The following is an 18,515-nucleotide window of genomic DNA, read 5'->3' as shown; positions in this document are numbered from 1 at the left end:
TATGTTTTTTTTTTTTTTGCTGATATTCGAATACCTGCTTTGATCATCTAAGATGTTAAACTCACTTTTCATGGTTACTTGTTGAGTCTCTGTTCTTCTTCTAAGTGTACTGTATGATGGTTGCGCTACTTATTCATGTGTTAGGATCCCCCACTAGCTTCTTTTGAAAGCTTCTTAATCTTCATTAAAATAGGTTTTGGAGTTAAAGGCATCATCCTCTCTCTCGCATGCTCTGTTTCTTCATTCTATTTTCCTCTGTTTCTGTTATCTTTCTTTCTTTGAGTGTTGGGCATCTCGTTTGAGTTTGGCTGTCTGGATTGGGGTGTTCTTTGAGGGGGTCTCTACATCAGAATCTTTGGGATATTGCCATGTTTCCTATTAGACAAGCTGAAAGCCAACAAGTTAAAGGCACTGAGAAGGCGTCAATAACTTTGAGCAGGTTCTTTATGACCTTCCTGTGGATTTTGTGTCTTCCGTAATCCATGAAATGAAAATCATATTTGAAGAATATTCGGATTGTTAGTATGGTGTCATTGCTTGCAACTCCCACTGATGTTATGGATTGTTGGTATGGTCGATGGTAGTGAAATGAAAATCACTGATGTTATGACCGAGCATTAGGAAGTGCTCATATGCCGAATTGCACCACGCCTGATGGAGATATTGACTAGGACAACTTTTGTGTTAGTCTATGGGGTCCCGTACCTATTAGCTCACTTCCAGATGCAACAACGGAACCTCCTCGGCAAGGTAGCAGAGGGCTATTACTTGACAGCGGCATCAATGAGGTTGAGAGCAATTGAAAATCTGAAGAACAACCCATCAAGGTTGATGTGCTGGTGCCCCCTGCAGTCAAGCCTGCAGTAGTGAAAGCGAAGCTTACTGTGAGTGCCCCCCAAGGAGATTGCATAATTTATATTAAAGAGTACAGTAAGTTCCCATACAAAATATTAGTTTTCTTCAAAGTTACCTATTCACTTTTTTGACTTTGATTATTTATTAAAGTTGATGCTGACATATAAATAAATTTTTGTTGGTAAAAGGGCATTCACACTCTCAAACTTACCCAAAGCCATATGTTACATGTCATATAAATGAAAAAAGGCCCGGTTTTCACTAACCCAAAGCCATATGTCATTTTATTTATTTATTACTATTATTATCTTCTTCACCTTTTGATGCCAAAATTTAATTTTAAAAACTTTAATTTTCAAATAATTTTTCTAAACTCTAATTTCTTCTAAATTTAAATTCCAAATTCCCAAATTTTAATTTTCACACCAGTTTATTTAATCATTGTCATTTTATTCATTTATTTATTTGTTTATTTTTAAAATTCCATCTTTAAACAAATTCTTCAAATTTCCGGCTTTCGAATTTAATTTTCAATTTCAAAAATTCCAATATTCCCATTCATTTATTTAATCATTATTTTCGTCCTTATTATTATTGTTCCATTTATTTATTTATTTATTTTAAAATTTCATTTTTTTTAACATTTTTTTTTCAAAATTCCAATTTCCAAACTTAATTTCCGATTTCCAAAATTCTAATTTCTTTCTAATTTAATATTCAAAATTCCAATTCTTAAATTTAATTCCCAAAACTTCAATTTTCAAATAATTTTCGAGACTTCAATTTCCAAATAAATTTCAAAATATAATTTCCCTCGAACAGTCTTAATTCTATTATGGTTTTCAAATAACCTTCTATTTCTCTATGCTTTGCATAAGTAAGAACAATTTTTTTTTCATAATTTTGAAATAATGAAAGTTATCAAATTGATTCATGCAAGATACATTGGGCTTCGGTGGAGGCCCATGATCCGAGTTTTAAAAATAAATTTGAGTGAAGTGCGAAGTGCTATGCGTGCCATTAATGATTGGGTATTCTGTTTAGTGACATGCGAACTATTTTTTGTATTCATTAATTGTGCACTAACCCCTCTATTGATAGCGCATGGTGGATCGTTGCCTAGGTATGTACCCATTTTCCCTCTAATCGCTGTCTATGCATGTCTCGATTCTCACATGTGCATGATCACTTTGAGTATTCATTGATTTACTCATCAATTGCCACAATTGCTTCATTTTATTAGTAGAGACCCGACTTTAGGGACTTAGAGGGGTGCTACGGTCTTTACCGTACCTTCCCAATAAGTAACCTGACCCCCGAACCCGATCCGGTTTTTCACAGACCACCTTTTCCAAAATAATGAGTCACATTTAGGGTTTTTCTTTCTTATTTTGTTTACCCTTTAAAAATAAAACAAAAATAAGTGGCGACTCCAAGTCTTTTTTTCTAATCAATAAAAATCAAATTTTCGAATAAAATAGAAAGTGAGTTTCGCCATCGAGTGGGAAACGCATGAGCCGAAATACGGGGTCCACAATAACATTAAATTTTTTTTCTCTTATCCAATGTGAAATATCACAGTAATGGTTTGACGATGAATTCTTTCAGCACCATTGAAGACATTTCTTCGATAATTTATATCCACCTTTCCAAATTATTTGTTTAAAACTTATGTTGGTTTCTATTTCAAAGAATGTTAAAACAATCATATGTATATATAAGTTGAATTATGTTATAAGTTTATTATAGCTATTAAAAACTCATGATACACTATATGATATAAAGATATATTATTTTAGGGAAACTAAGACACACACACACGTGGTATGTGATACAATACAAGATATGATAATGTAAGGATACATACCATTTTTTGTTTTTTCAAGAAAAATCAAATTCTTTTTTTTTTTTTTTTAATATCATATTGTTTTTTTAAAAGATATGCTGAAGATTAGAAATTCCTTGCAATAGGAAAAAAATAGTAAAACAATCCTATATAAAAAGTTACATATTAAAATCACTTAGAAAATGTTAAAAATTAAATAAATTTATTGTTACAATAAATGTGAGGAAATTGTTAATTATTTGAATGTTAATATTGAAAATCATGGTGATCGGTGAGTAAAAGCTTTTATTTAATATATTAATTTTTTTTGTCCTGTAGCATTTAGCAATGAAGGGAAAAAATACACACACCATACCTTATGGGAATTAATAACTATGGGTCTTAAGTGGTATTCCCATTTGATTAGTTCTTTCAAAAAACACTTCTAACATAAAAAAGTAAAAAAGTAAAAAAGTAAAAAAGTAAAAAACGTTTTTAAACAAAAATAAGACGATAAAATTCAGAAAATATGTTTAAAAAGTTGAAGAATTATTTGTAATTCTTCTTTTAAAAAAAAAATAATAATAAAATAAAATAATTGATAGATAATTTTTGAACATTTTTAGAGAAATACACCCTTATTCTTTCCTTCCCAGATATAATAGAAACCTTCTTGTCTACCATAGACATGGTGATCACTTCACCTTTGCAATCCCACCTTTCAAATACTTGACCAACTCATCAATGTAGCTCTGATGCAGCTTTTGGTCACCAAAGATCATGGCTGCTTCTCTTGCACGAATCCTCAGTTTCTCGCCTTCCTCCATCACCATGGCTAGTCTCAAAGACTTGGCTATGTCATCCCTGCTAAATGATCCATCGTCGCCTCTCTCTATTTCCACGGCCATACCTTTCTCCACAAGCAGCCTTGCATTCAGCCCTTGATCAATTACAAAAGGCAATACAATAGGACTCTGCCCAAATTGCAGAGTTTCAATCGCTGAACCCCACCCAGAATGAAACAAGGACCCCCCAATCGATGGATGTGCCAGAATCTCCATCTGGGGTGCCCATTCCATACACACCACCCCTCTGCCGGAGGTCCGGTCACTGTAACCGGAAGGTAGGGCATCGACATCTTCAATAGCCCAATCGGGTTTTCTGAGTGCCCAAAGAAATGGCAATTCGGATAGCTCTAGTCCATAAGCTATCTCGTGAACTTGATCTTGGCTCAACTTACACTCACTCCCAAACCCTACAAACACAACCGACTTTGGCTTTTGTTCATCTAGCCACTTAAAGATCTTCCTCCATGCTTGATTTGTGATTTCATGGCTTCCTTCTCGTGGAAGCAGACCGACCGGAATCACTGGCTTTCTTAGCATTTTTTGGTAGATACTGAGATACTCACCTTCAAACTCCCTGCAACTGCGGATGGCCACTGCGTCACATGCACTTAGTGTCGTGGCGATCCGATCGGCATCAGTGGTCCCCGAGGAATTGTCTCCATAGAAACCAGGGTGGGCACCTCTCGCCTCAAATTCCCGGTAGGCCACCAGGGATGGAAAAGTGACCCACTCTGGCGGTGTTGTCATACTTTCCGGTGAAGGTCGAACCCTCCTCTGACCATCACCGGTTAGGTACTCTGGAGGCCTAAAGAAAACATTTGAGGCAGAAGTAAACATAGTGAAAGCCAGAAGGGGGACACCACACTCTCTAGCAGCCTCCGCCGCCCAATCCACCGGCAGATCAACGATCATCCAATCCGGAGATGCACCCTCCAGAAAGCGCTTCAAGGGTTGTTTTAATAAAGCATAGGCAATCTTCAAGTACTTGATTTTCTCAAAGGGAAGGTCGACGGTGGCCTCACAGCCTTCCGGCCAGCCCAAAACCGCCGGTAATGGCAGCGCCACCAAGTTGATTAGCGGTAGTAGAGTTGGTGAAAGCTTAGGGAGCCTCTGGATGTTCCTTGGAGTTGATATGAATGAGACATGGATTCCAGCTTCAGCCAAGGCAATGGCTAGCTGAAGATGTGGGATCATGTGGCCAAACGCCAACCATGGAGCCATCACTACATGCATATTACCAGCCATAACGTGAAGAAGATGCGGTTCAAAGATTTGAAGAAAAACTTTGTGAAAACCCCAACTTTAGATTTGAAGAAGATGAACTTCTCATGCCAGAATCCAGGTTATAAATAGTAACACTTGCTACTCTGTAACAACCAATGTTGATGATGGCAATTTGGGAGACAAGCTCACTGCTCACACGACGCCATCTTCTGGACACATCGTTTATGGCTCTTAATCATCCATCACCAACAATGGAGACCCACATATTCAAAAAGTCGTTGGCAAGCGCATCAGCATAAAGTCTCTTTGATAATCGGCTCTCGCGAAGAGTACGGAATCTTTTAAAAAAGACCACGATTATAATATGTCACCTTTACAATTACGTTTCATTTATTCGTACTCAAACCTGTTTTTTTTATTTTGTAGTTTAGTTTTATTCTTTTATAGTTTGTCCACTATTTACGGTCTGATTGTTTTATAATTTGATGATATATATATATTGATCAGGGCTAGATTTAATCATGTACTTTCGAGTTGAGATTAGCATTTTCCCCTTCATAATCACCGGTAATAAAATCAAATTGGGATTGTATTAAAAAAAGTCATACGAATTATAATGTCACATTTACAATTATGTTTCGTTAGATTTTTTTACCAAACTCGTTTATTATTTTGTACTTTAGTTTCATTATTTGACTATTTATTCACTATTTTATATCGTCTCATTTTTTATACTTTGATATCATTATTTAAAATCCTAATTCAACGATTTAGATTTCATAATGCATTTTTAATGATCAAGATTATAAGTTTGTTAGGCATCAATTCGTTATTTTAGCATTTTCCTTTTCACGATCAGTGATGGATTAAAAAAAAACATGCATTCTTAGGAAAAATCAAAATCTTATAATACTAATACTTTGTTTAATAATAATATTTAAAAATTTACAAGTGCACAGAGTCTAAGATTTGTTTCAATTTTATTTTTATATTAATTTTAAGTTAAATTTTATCAATAAATTTTAAATTTCGATTATATTTGTTTTTGACATATTCATTATTTAATTTTTAGTTTTTATTATTTTATAAATTATTTTATTTTTTATTTTTATTTGTTATTATTATTATTATTATTATTATGTTATATTATATTTTTATTTATTTATTTTTTATTTTTTATTTTCTCTCTCCTCTCTATTTTTTCTTCTTCCACCTACCCTCTACCTACCCTCACCTACCCCCGTACCCTGACATCACCACACTCCCCCACTCTCTTCCTTTTTCTCTTTTTTTTCCATGACCCTTTCTATTTTCCACTCCCCCCATTTCTTTATTTCTAGGCGGCCGACCCATTTTTTTTCAAGAGCATCATTCTTCTTCCCCTTCTCTTCCTTCACCGACACCATACCCACGACTCCCATTTTTTCCATTCATCATCGTCATACATCACCGTCATCATTCATCTCACCGTCGGCCACTAATCTGACCATATTCCACCCCCGATGTCCTTCCCTCTCTTTCTCTCTCTCGTTTTCCCTTTCTTCATTCCTTTGGTTATTACGGCCTCCACCTACTAGATCTTGCTGTCGACGATGCAAGCATTGTCGACCTCCACCTCGCGATGCTTCGATCATCACCACCACCCCTTCTATCGTGTATTATTGCATTCCGTCTCCAATCATAGGGTTTCAAATGTGAGGTTTTATTTATTTATTTCCTTTTTGATTTCTACAGTAATTATTGTATTGGGTTTGGCTTTTGGGCTTTGAATATGTGTTTTGGGCCTCCTTTTGACTGGATTGTTGACTTGAATGGGTTATTTTGAGATGTTATATATAGATATCAGTTCAGGTTGGTTTTTGGGTATGGCCTAATTGTGGAATTGATTTGGATTCCATGTTGTTGGGTTGCAGTGATTGCTTGGGTTTCTGAGTTAGCTCTTTTGGTCCACGTGTTTTTTACTTGGCTCTTGATTTATAAGCTCGAGGTTGGTTTTGCTGGGATTGCAATTACTATTGGTTTATCTTGGGATGGTTGTTTCATTTCGGCATCAAAGGTATCTGGACTGAAATGCTAAGTGGAATTCTTGTTCAAACTTTACTATTGGCAATCATGTCAGTCAGATGTGATCGGGAAAAACAATGCGTAGTCATGCCATCTTTTTATTCATTTTTTTAAAAAAAAACTTTTAATGCTAAAAGTTTTATTTCTTTATTTCTTTTGTTTATTCTTTTTTTTTTTATTATTATTATCAAAATAACTCTTTAAAATCTCCTAAAATTCCAAAGTTTCAAGTTTCTTTATCTACTCATTTATCTATCCTTTTTAAAAAAAAAATATCATTTTCGAAATAATCTTGTAAAATCTTATTTTAAAGTTAGTCTACGAAACTCTAATTTTTTAAATTTAATTCTTCAAAATTCAATTCTCTAAATAATTTTCTAAAATTTTAATTTTAAATTTAATTTTTCAAGATTTAAAATTTAAAATTTAATTTTTCAAAAATTCCACAATTCCGAATTTAATTTTTAAAATGTCACCTTCAAATAAATTTTCGAAACTCCAATTCCTTTCAAATCAAATTTTCAAAAATTCAATTCTCAAATAATTCTTCAAAATTCCCTTTTCTTAAATTTAATTTTCAATTTTCCATTTTCAAATAATTTTTCGAAATTTCGATCCTCAATTTTTTTTTTTAAAATCCCATTTTTAAATAGTTCTTCAAAATTCCAATTTCCAATTTCAAAAATTCTAAATTTCACATTTATTTATTTAATCATTATTATTTTTGTTATTATTATTATTCTATTTATTTATTTATTTATTTTAAAATTTCATCTTTAAATAATTTTTCAAATTTTCGATTTCCAAATTCAATTTCCAATTTTCACATTTAATTATTTAATTATTATTATTATTGTTATTATTATTATTCTATTTTTTTTTAAAAATTCTATCTTTAAATAATTCTTCAAAATTCCGATTTCCCATCCAATTTCCTAAATTCCAATTTTCACATTTATTTATTTAATTATTATTATTATTTTATTTGTTTATTCATTTATTTTTAAAATTCCATCTTTAAATAATTTTCAAAATTATAATTTCTTTCAAAATTTAATTTCCAACATTCTAATTCTTAAATTTAATTTTCAAAATTCCAATTGTCAAATAATTTTCAAAATTCCAATTCTTAAATTTAATTTTCAAAACTCCAATTTTCAAATAATTTTTGAGACTTCAATTTTCAAATAAATTTCAAAACTCCAGTTTTTTTTTTCAAATAGTTTTAATTCCACTCCATTTTTCAAATGTTTTTTTAATTAAAAAATTTTCTTCAATTTTCAAATAATCTTTCGTTTTCCTTAATTTTTTTAATAAACATGAATGAATTTTTCATAATTCTAAAATAATGGAATTTGTTATATTAATTCATGCAAAATAAATTGAGCTTTGGTGGGGGCCCTACATATGATTTTTCTCTTTTGATTGTCAATTGTTATGTTTAATAAATATTCCTCGATCTTTGTCTTGCTATTTGATATGCATGTGATAATTTTATACTTGAGCTAACTTTATTTCCATGATAGCGCACTATTACTTGTTGCTAAGGTACGGTCTCAATCCTACTTCATTTATTTATTCGTTATCATGCTTGATTCGTTTTATTATTTGATCATTTCATTAGTATATATTAATTTCCTTATCAATTGTCACACTTGTTTCGCCTTATTTAGTAGAGACTCATTTTTAGGGGCTTAGAGGGGTGCTACGGTCTTTACTGGACCTTCCCAATAAGTAACCTGACCCCTGAACCTAGACTCGATTTTTCACAGACCTATTTTTCCTTCAGGAGTCACATTTAGGGTTTTTTCTTTCTTAATTTATTTTTCCATTAAAAAATAAAACAAAAATAAGTGGCGACTCCAAGTATTTTCTAAAAAATTATTTTTTTCACAAAATAAATAAAAAACGAGTTTTGTCATTGAGTGGGAACGCATCGAGCAAAAATACGAGATCCACAAGATGACGACTCCATTGGGGATTTTTAGAGGGTCAAACTTGAACTCAAGTTGAGGAAAATGTAGTGTTTGATTAATCGATTAGTGGATACCCCCTCATTGTGCCTTTATTGTATATTTTCATGTTTAAGGCATATGAGTGTTGACATGTTGATTATTTGGTATATATATTGCATTTGCCTTATTATATATTGATTCTTGTTATCATGTGTATTTGTATATATTTGCTTATATTTGTATGTATCTGTTTTGTATGGCTGCATGCTGCATGATTACCCTTTTTCTTTATGATGCATGTTTGGTTATTATTGTTTATTGGTTATATTGACATGTTGATTACATCGATTGATTCTCTTACCTGCTTTTGCATAGTGACTCTTCTTGTTGTATAATTATCTTGCTTTCCTTGATATGTATATTCTCATTTTTGTATATATCATTCATCTTGGCATCATTGATTCTCTTTGTTGTATATTATTTTGTTTATATCTTGTTTATCTTATCTCTACCTAGCTTGTGTGTAGATATAAGTGATATACATTTTCTTTGCATGATTGCTTGGTGCATGACTGCTCTTCTTCTGTGTAATGCATGTGTTGTTTGTCTATGTGGGACACACATCTATCCCCTTATCTCCAAGTCCCTAGTCTCGATTGACCTTTATTTTCCTTGATCTCATATTTGATATGAGATTTGTTACTTTATTTGCTCTTCGATCGAGCTAATGTTTAGGAGTATGGTCTAGCGACGAGCTATATCGATGTTTGAGAGCATTCTTGAGGAGGTGGACACATTGATGCTGATTGGAGTTCGGTCTTTAAAGACTTATGTAGCCCAAAGCTAGGTTTTATGGATATTTGTGTGACTAGTGTATTTCTTTTTCTACTTTAGCTTCATAGGATTTTCGGATGCACCCACACCACTCACTGTGCACTTTAGTTGACTACAGAGTGTTGAGAGTTGCAAAAGCTTTCACTATAGGAAACCCCCTAGGATGTCGAGGTAGTGCATGTGTGGAGGTGATGACCACCTTATATGGAAATGCTCGTCTCTTTGGAGGCGTGCAGAGGGTTGCGTACTACTGGATAGTACGATCGTTTCTGTTAGGGATCCTTTAAAGTCCAACCCTATTTTTTTTAGAGCCACCTTAACCTTGTAGGTTGAGCCTTAGATCATTCGATCATGATTTCCTTTCCTACAGGTGGGTGCATCTGAGGGCGCCTTCAGAGCTTTTTTGATTTGATTGTCGGTGAATGAAGACGTACTTTTCAATTGGTAAATGGACTTACGAAATTTAGGGCAAATTGGTCTAATAAAAATATTAGACTTTTAGAAAAATTATCAAATTTACTCACCCTTCTCGATAATTTTTTTTCCCAATGTACCCTTAAGGTAATTCTCCCTTAAATTAAAATATGAAATGATCTAAAATCAAAAGATGATAAAAATAGTACATTCTGTACTACATGTGCACCCAGCCCAAATTTATAGTCTTATGTTTGATCGTCGACCTTCTAATTGTACTATACATATCCTCCACCAACAGAAACCTTTAATATAATGTCCAGAACTTTATGGTTGTCATAAAGCTAATGACAATCAGATTGATGGTTACCATGTTGCTGTTGAGTGAATAAATCTAATGAACATGGTACACTTTAATCTTCTCACTAGTACTGCATGAGACATATCACTTCTGCTTTGCAAATCCAGTTTTCAGATACTCAACAAACCCTCCTATATAGTGATCCTGATGGAGCTTCGGGTCGCCAAAAATGGCAGCTGCCTCTCTTGCATGGATCCTCAGCTTCTCTCCTTCCTCAGACACCATGGCAAGTCTCAAAGACTTGGCTATGTCCTCCCTGCTAAATGATCCGTCTTCTCTTCTCTCTACTTCCACAGCCAAACCCTTCTCCACAAGCAGCCTTGCATTCAAACCTTGATCAATAATGATGGGCAATACAATAAGACAGTGGCCAAATTGAAGGGTTTCTATCACTGAACCCCACCCAGAATGAAACAATGAACCTCCGATTGATGGGTGTTCTAGAATCTCCATCTGTGGTGCCCATCCCATACACACCATCCCCCTGCCGGAGGTCCGGCCACTGAAACCGGAAGGTAGGGCATCGGCATCTTCAATAGCCCAGTCGGGTTTTCTGAGTGCCCACAGAAATGGCAATTCGGATAGCTCTAGCCCATAAGCTATCTCATGAACTTGGTCTTTTGTCAACTTACACTCACTCCCAAACCCTACAAACACAACTGACTTGGGCTTTTGTTCATTAAGCCATTTGAAGTTCTCCCCCATGACCCATCATTGATTTGAATTTCTCTCCCTTCTGGCTTTTCCGGCGGGAGTAAACCCACAGGAATCACCGGCTTGCCCATGAGATTTCCAAGTAAATTCAGGTATTCACCTTCATACTCCACACAACTACGCACAGCCACGGCTTGACATGAATTAATGATCTCGACATACCTTGCAGCATCAGTTGTTCCAGAAGCGTTATCAATAAAGAAGCCGGAATAGGCGGCTTTTGCCTCATAGCCCTTGAAAGCCACTGAAGATGGAAAACTGATCCATTCCGGCGGTGATGTCATACTCTCCGGAGATGGCCTAAGTCTCCTTCGACCATCTCCGACGAGGGAATAAGCAGGCCCAAGGAAGGCAAGTGTGGAAGCCGAGAAAACAGAGAAGTACACGAGCGGTACACCATGTTCTCGAGCAATTGAACTGACCCAATGCGAGAAGAAATCGATGATTATCCAATCTGGTGAAGTATCAGCAACATACTGCTTGAAGGGGTGTTGAAGGAGATCAAGAGCAGCCTTCAAGTACTGAATTTTTTCAAAGGGCATATCAACAGTAGCCTCAGCACCCTCAGGCAAGATACTCCCATTCTCCATTACTGGAAAGGGAAGTTCCACGAACTTTATCAGAGATGACAAATTTGGTGGAGGTTTAGGGAGTCTCTGGATGTTCCTCGGAGTGGATACCAGTGAAACTCGGATTCCTGCTTTAGCTATGGCGATGGCGAGGTGAAAAAACGGAATCATGTGGCCGAAGGCCGACCATGGAAGCATGACTACATGCATTTTACCAGTCATTTCCCACCGTGAATGCACTCCGTACCAGCCCAATACTGGAATACAAACCAAACGTATAGAGAAAAAACCTGATGATTTAGGCTATAAATGGAAAGGAAAGAGAAGAAAACAAGTAAAGAGTAAAATAAGAAAAAATTTAGAAAAAAAAAAACAAGTAAGAAAAAATCAAGAAAATTTGAGAAAATTAAATAAAAATGTGTGAAAAATACAATTAATTTCTTCAAAAATTTTAATCTTCATTGAAGAAAAATTAATGAAAATATATATTTTAATATTTTTATTTTTATTTTTTAATGATATCCAACATATATATAAAATATTTTTTTTAGCCTTTTTTTCTAGTTACTTTTCAAGAGTCCAATAAATTAAAAGCAAAATTTGACACGCATGTGCATTATAAGAAAGAGAAGAGCATTTGTCTTTCACTTTTGAATAATTGACACAAGTCCCAACTCTTTACGCCACTAACGGGTCATTATGAGCTTTTTGGCTTGTTAGATGACACACCACATGAGTGTCTGACACGTGACACCTTCCATTGGTTTGTTTCTATGGATCAGTCTTCATTTTCTGTGTGCATATATTTAGATGCATGCCTGTGACCACCTTTAGATGGGAGGAGGGGGGGTGTTTGTCATGTGCATCGAGCAAATTAATCGGTGGGCTCGTTTCTAACTTTCAACGTGCTACCAAACTTGGTAGGAAAAAATGGCAATTACATGTGGTTTTAAAAAAACTTCTAAAAAATTGGTAGGAAAAAAATAGCACCGTTAAGCCATGCCCAAAAGTGAAAGGATAAACAAAATTACAAATTGGACAAATTGCAAAAAGATGACCCGAACCCATAACTTCCTACTAAATCAAGTTCTAATATCATGTTGAATTATCAATTTTTTTAAAAGTTTAAATTTGTAATATTTTTGAGTTTAATATACATGTTATACTTTTTTACAACCTCAAAATTTTCTTCAAAAATAATTTTAATATAAATTTATATATTATGTTTATACTAAATTGTCTTTTGAAAATAAAAATTTTCAGTAAAATTGTATTTTGAATTGTATTTTTTATAAAATAAAGTATTATTTTTTAAATAATGTTATTTAAATTAAAAATACGATAAAGGGCATGGTACCTTAGCATTCTCTTTTCCATGATTAGATTGAATAATAAGTTGTTGGGTTAGAGTCCGGCATACATCAATCTTTGAAATTGAACCGTTGATACATGAATTAAATCTAAATTATTGAACAAATATGTAAAAGAGAAAATAAATCTATAGTCAAACATATGGGATAAAAATAAAATAAAATAGATTAATTAGGTTATAAAAAATAAATAAAAAAGACTTTGGTGTGGCTCAGCATTTTTTACATGTGTCCCTGCTTGATGACGAAACTCGCTATTTGATTTTTAAAAAAGACTTAGGTGGTGTTTGTTTTTTTACTTAATTCTAAATAGAACCTTAATGCTTAATGGTATTAAATATTATGCTGTTTGTTTTTGTAGTATTTTATTTACATTAAGTATTAAAAAGTAAAAAAAAACCAATATATATATATATTTTTTTATTAAGAAAAAACTACATATTTTGGCTTTTTCTATTTAGTAAAAAGTTTATAATAAGTCATGAAAAAGTAGAAAAACAAACAACTTAAATTCTAAAACTAAATTACTTTCAGCAAAAAACCAAAAAAAAAAAAAAAAACAAACACTACCTTAGAGTCACTACTTATTTTTGTTTTATTTTTCAAAGGCAAAACAAAGTAAAAAAAAAAAAAAAACCATAAGTGTGACTCCTAAAGCAAAAACAAGTATGTGAAAAACTAAAGTCAAATTCAGGGTTTAAGTTACCTATTAGGAAGGTACGATGGTGAGCCGTAACACCCCTCTAAGCCCGTATACATATGGTTTCTACTAAACGAATTAAGAGAATTGTGACAATTAATTAATTAATTAGGGATACCAAGAAAAATAATAATACAAATGAGTATGTATAAGTCACAATGAAAATCAATATACACAAAAATAATTATCAAATCTATTTACAAGAATACACAAAATAAATAACAAGAGAATTATGCAAAATGATTTATTGAACTAAATAAAAAAAGATATTAAAAAAAATTCAATAAATTTCAAAGGATTTTATTAAAAATGATTTTGAATTAATGATTTTAATTTATTTATTTACAAAGAAAGGTCAATTTCAAAAAAAGTTATTTACACTTATTTTATTAAAAGATTTTTTTTTTTTAATTTCAATTAAGCAACAAAAATTATTTTTATTTGCTTTTACTAAAAATGAATGAATTTTTACACATTATTTAAAAAAGAAAGAAAATATATGATTTTATCTACGTTTCAATTTAATTCTATTTGCAAGCAAATTAATTTTTGTTATTTTTATAGAAAACATGACTTTTACAATTTTATTTAGAAAAAATATCCAAATTCAATCCAATTTTATTAACACAAAAAAAAGTCAAAAAATTACAAAATTAAGTACAAAAATGTTTGAATGCCTGTTTGATTTTAAAAAGATTTATTAGAAAATAATTATCAAATAATTATCTATGATTTTATAAAAAGATTTTATAAGAAGATTTGGAGTTTGTGTAAAAAAAGTTTATCCAATTTTATTAAAAATAAATAAATAAATAAATAAGATTTTTCATATTATATTTACAAAAGCATTCCAATTTTGTTCTCCAATTTGATTTTTGCTTTCTTTTCCAAGAATTTATTTGCTTTAAAAAAGAAAAAAGAAAAAAAAAAAAAGGAAATCTACATTTTGACAATTTTATCTAAAAGAAAAATTTTATTTTACTTGTATAAAAAAGATTCATGAAGAATTAAAATAAAATAAATAGATAAATAAAATAAAAAGAATAAAAATATATTTTTTACTTTATTTATATATAAAAAAAAAAGAATTTTGTCTTAACTTTAAATAAATAAACTAAAGTAAATAAATTAATCAATTAAATTTTATTTTATTTTTAAAATGAATTTAACTAAAGGATTTTTTTCCTTAAAAAAGGATTTTGCACAAATTTACATAAAGAAGAAATTTGATTAGAAAGATTTCTTTATAGACTTATCTAGTTCACACCCATCCTGACACCTATTAAATTGATCCCTTCAATGAGACATTCTTTAAAAAATGGCAGGAAAGAGTTTTCTCTACAATTGATGTAGTAAACTTGAGACACATTTTGACTGACCTAAAACTAGAAGATGATTCTCATTTGTTACCAACTTGGGAAACTAGAAATAAACAAGTTAGACATGCTATTCTGAGTACCTTTTCTAATGAACTTTTTGATATTTATTGTCAATTTAAAGTTGCAAAAGAAATTTGGGATGCAATAAATAAAAAATATATTTTGGAAGATGCAAGAACTCATAAATATGCCATAGGGAATTTTAGAAATTTCCAAATGACTGCGGATAGAAATGTATCATCTCAAATCCATGACTACCACTTGTTGATTAATGACTTAGTTATTGAAAACATTAAATTACCTGAACCTTTTGTGGCTGGTTATTTAGTAGAGACTCTTCCAAAGTCTTGAAAAGACTACAAAAATAACATGAAACATAAAAGGAAACAAATGTCCTTAAAGGATGTCATAATCCATATTAGGATTGAGGAACATAACCGAAATAGAGATAATGTTGAGAAAAGTAAGGAATTGTCTTCTAAGACTAATGTAGTAGAAGAAAAACCTAAACCCAAAAACAATAGGTCCAGGAAACAAAACTTTAGGACCAACCCCAATGTATCAAACAAGGTCCAGAACTCAACTATTAAAAAACAAGGTAATTGCTTTGTCTGTGGTAAGTCTGGACACCATGCAACTCAATGTTGCCACAGGAAGAGAACTAAGAAGTCCAATTCAAAGGCAAATCTGATAGAAACAGAAGTGAACACAGTAGTAATCTCCTCTGAAGTGAGCATGGTCACCAATATGATGGACTGAGTGGTAGACTCTAGGCTACCAGGCACATCTGTGGGAATAGAAGTGCATTTACTTCCTATACCATTGTAAAGGAAGGAGATGAACAAGTGTTCATGGGTGATTCTAGATCTACTCCAGTGATTGGCAAATGGAAAGTTCTCCTCAAGCTAACCTCTAGAAAAGTGTTTACCCTCAGTGATGTTTTTCATGTGTCAGATATCTGCTGGAACTTGGTGTCAGTATCTTTGCTTGGAAAAGCAGGAGTGAGGATCTTGTTTAACTCTGATCAAATAATTTTAACCAAAAATGACGCATTTGTGGGAAAGGGCTATTGTAATCAGGGTTTATTTATGTTGAATGTTTATGATATTATCAATAATAATGCATCTTCTTCTGCTACTTACATAGTTGATTCTTGTGATATTTGGCATGGTAGACTAGGACATGTGAACTTTTCATAAATGAAGAAAATTGTTGAATTGAGTTTAATCCCTAAATTGTCCTTAAAAAACCATGGAAAATGTGAATCTTGTGTAAAATCTAAAACCACGAAGAAATCTTGCAAATTAGTTGAAAGAGAATCAGATCTACTAAGTTTAATACACAATGACTTAAGAAACCTAAAAATACAACAACTAGAGGTGGTAAATGATTCTACATAACTTTCATAGATGACTACTCAAGGTATACAAGGGTATATCTTTTGAGAAACAAAGATGAAGCAAGAGATGTTTTCATAAAATACAAAAATGAAGTGGAAAATCAACTAAGTAACAAAATTAAAAGGCTTAGAATTAATAGGAGAGGAGAGTATGAGTCTAACCCCTTTAATTCTTTTTGTGAAGATCATGGGATCATTCATGAAACTACTCCTCTTTATTCCCCTAAGTCTAATGGAGTAGTAGAAAGGAAAAATAAGACCTTAAAAGAAATTATAAATGCAATATTGTTGGTAAGTTCAGGAGCACCCTTGAACTTGTGAGGGGAAACTATCTTATCTACATGCCATATTCAAAATAAAATACCTTACAAGAAAACCGGTAAAACTCCTTATGAGTTGTGGAAGGGTTATGCACCTAATATAACATACCTAAAAATGTGGGGGTGTTTAGCTAAAGTTCTTCTTCCTAAACCTAAAAAACGAAAACCAGGTTCTAAAACCTTCGATGCAATGTTCATTGACTATGCTAAGAATAGTGCGACATATAGGTTTCTTGTTATTAAGTCAGAAAATAGTTTTGTAGATGTCAATACTATACTAGAAACAAAGAATACAGATTTCTTTGAAAACATCTTTCCTATGAAACTAAATGGTGAACAACAAGTTCATAAAACAAGTAAAGATAAATATATTGAGTCTTCTGAATTTGAACCTAGAAGAAGTAAAAGAGATAGGAAAGAAACAAACCTTGGAGATGGTTTCTACACCTTCCTAATAGATGAGGACCCTAGATCCTACAAAGAAGCTATAACTTCTCTTGATACACCATTTTGGAAGGAGACCATTAACAGTGAAATCGAATCAATCATGTATAACCATACATGGGAGTTAGTAGATTTACCTCCTGGTGCAAAGACTATTGGTTGTAAATAGATCTTTAAAAGAAAGTTAAAACAAGATGGGTCCATAGAGAAGCATAAAGTTCGTTTAGTTGTCAAAGGCTTTAAACAAAGGAATGATGTAGAATACTTTGACACATTTACCCTTGTGAATAGAATAGCATCAATTAGAGTATTGATTGCTCTAGCTTCCATTCATAATTTGGTGATACACCAAATGGATATCAAGACTGCATTCCTGAATGGGAATTTGGAAGAGGAAATTTATATGGAACAACCTGAGGGTTGTGTAGTTCCAGGAAATGAGAAAAGAAAAAAAAAAGGTGTGTAAGTTGGTTAAATCACTATATGGGTTAAAACAAGCTCTCAGACAGTGGCACAACAAGTTTTATCATGTGTTAGTAACTAATGGATATTCCATTAATGATGTTGATAAGTGTATCTACAACAAGTATGAGGATAACACATGTGTAGTCATCTGCCTTTATGTTGATGACATGCTGATTTTTGGAACTAGCCTAGAGGTTGTGTGTGAGACCAAGAAATTCCTAGGTTCTAAGTTTGATATGAAAGACCTAGGAGAGGTAGGAGTGATTTTAGGAATCAAAATAACTAGAACACCTAATGAGCTTAAACTTTATCAAGAACACTATGTTGAAAAAATCCTAAGGAAGTGTGAACACTTTGATGGTAAACCGGTATCAACTCCTTATGACCCCAACTCACAACTGAAGAAAAATAGAGAATATAATGTTGCCCAAATAGAGTATGCTCAAATCATAGGGAGCCTAACGTATTTAATGAACTGTACCAGATCTGACATTGCTTATGCAATAGGTAAATTGAGTATGTACACCCAAAGTCCTAATCAGGACCATTAGACTGTTGTTCGTAGAGCCCTTAGGTATTTAAGAGACACCATTAACTATGGTTTGTGATTTAGTGGATTTCCAAGTGTCCTTGAAGGATTTAGTGATGCAAATTGGATTTCAGATTCAGATGAGATGAAATCCACTAGTGGATATGTTTTCATCCTTGATGGAAATGCAATTTCTTAGAAGTTTGCAAAGCAAATTTGCACTACTCGGTCTACTATGGAGGCTGA

The 18,515-nt window shown here is 32.5% G+C and overlaps 1 protein-coding gene, 1 long non-coding RNA gene and 1 pseudogene across 2 annotated transcripts; 1 reads left to right on the top strand and 2 right to left on the bottom strand.

Annotated features, from left to right (window-relative positions):
- Nucleotides 1-3,319: 3,319 nt before the first annotated feature.
- Nucleotides 3,320-4,936, bottom strand: LOC117931845 (putative UDP-rhamnose:rhamnosyltransferase 1). The gene has a single exon (XM_034852914.1). It carries the CDS (start codon nt 4,771-4,773, stop codon nt 3,376-3,378), a length of 1,398 nt encoding a protein of 465 aa, XP_034708805.1. The 5' UTR covers nt 4,774-4,936; the 3' UTR covers nt 3,320-3,375.
- A 1,149-nt stretch (nt 4,937-6,085) lies between these two features.
- Nucleotides 6,086-6,895, top strand: LOC117932591. The gene is made up of 2 exons (XR_004654195.1): nt 6,086-6,446; nt 6,666-6,895. It is a non-coding gene; the product is annotated as an uncharacterized LOC117932591 (long non-coding RNA).
- Nucleotides 6,896-10,200: 3,305 nt separating this feature from the next.
- Nucleotides 10,201-11,971, bottom strand: LOC117931583 (annotated as a pseudogene).
- Nucleotides 11,972-18,515: the final 6,544 nt, after the last annotated feature.

Source organism: Vitis riparia, chromosome 15 (genome assembly GCF_004353265.1).
Source record: "Vitis riparia cultivar Riparia Gloire de Montpellier isolate 1030 chromosome 15, EGFV_Vit.rip_1.0, whole genome shotgun sequence".
Classification (NCBI taxonomy): domain Eukaryota; kingdom Viridiplantae; phylum Streptophyta; class Magnoliopsida; order Vitales; family Vitaceae; genus Vitis; species Vitis riparia.
This window is presented reverse-complemented; position numbering and strand designations above follow the sequence as displayed.

Coding starts and splice junctions, on each gene's coding strand:
- LOC117931845 (XM_034852914.1), bottom strand. CDS start 4,773: ATGGCTGGTAATATGCATGTAGTGATGGCTCCATGGTTGGCGTTTGGC.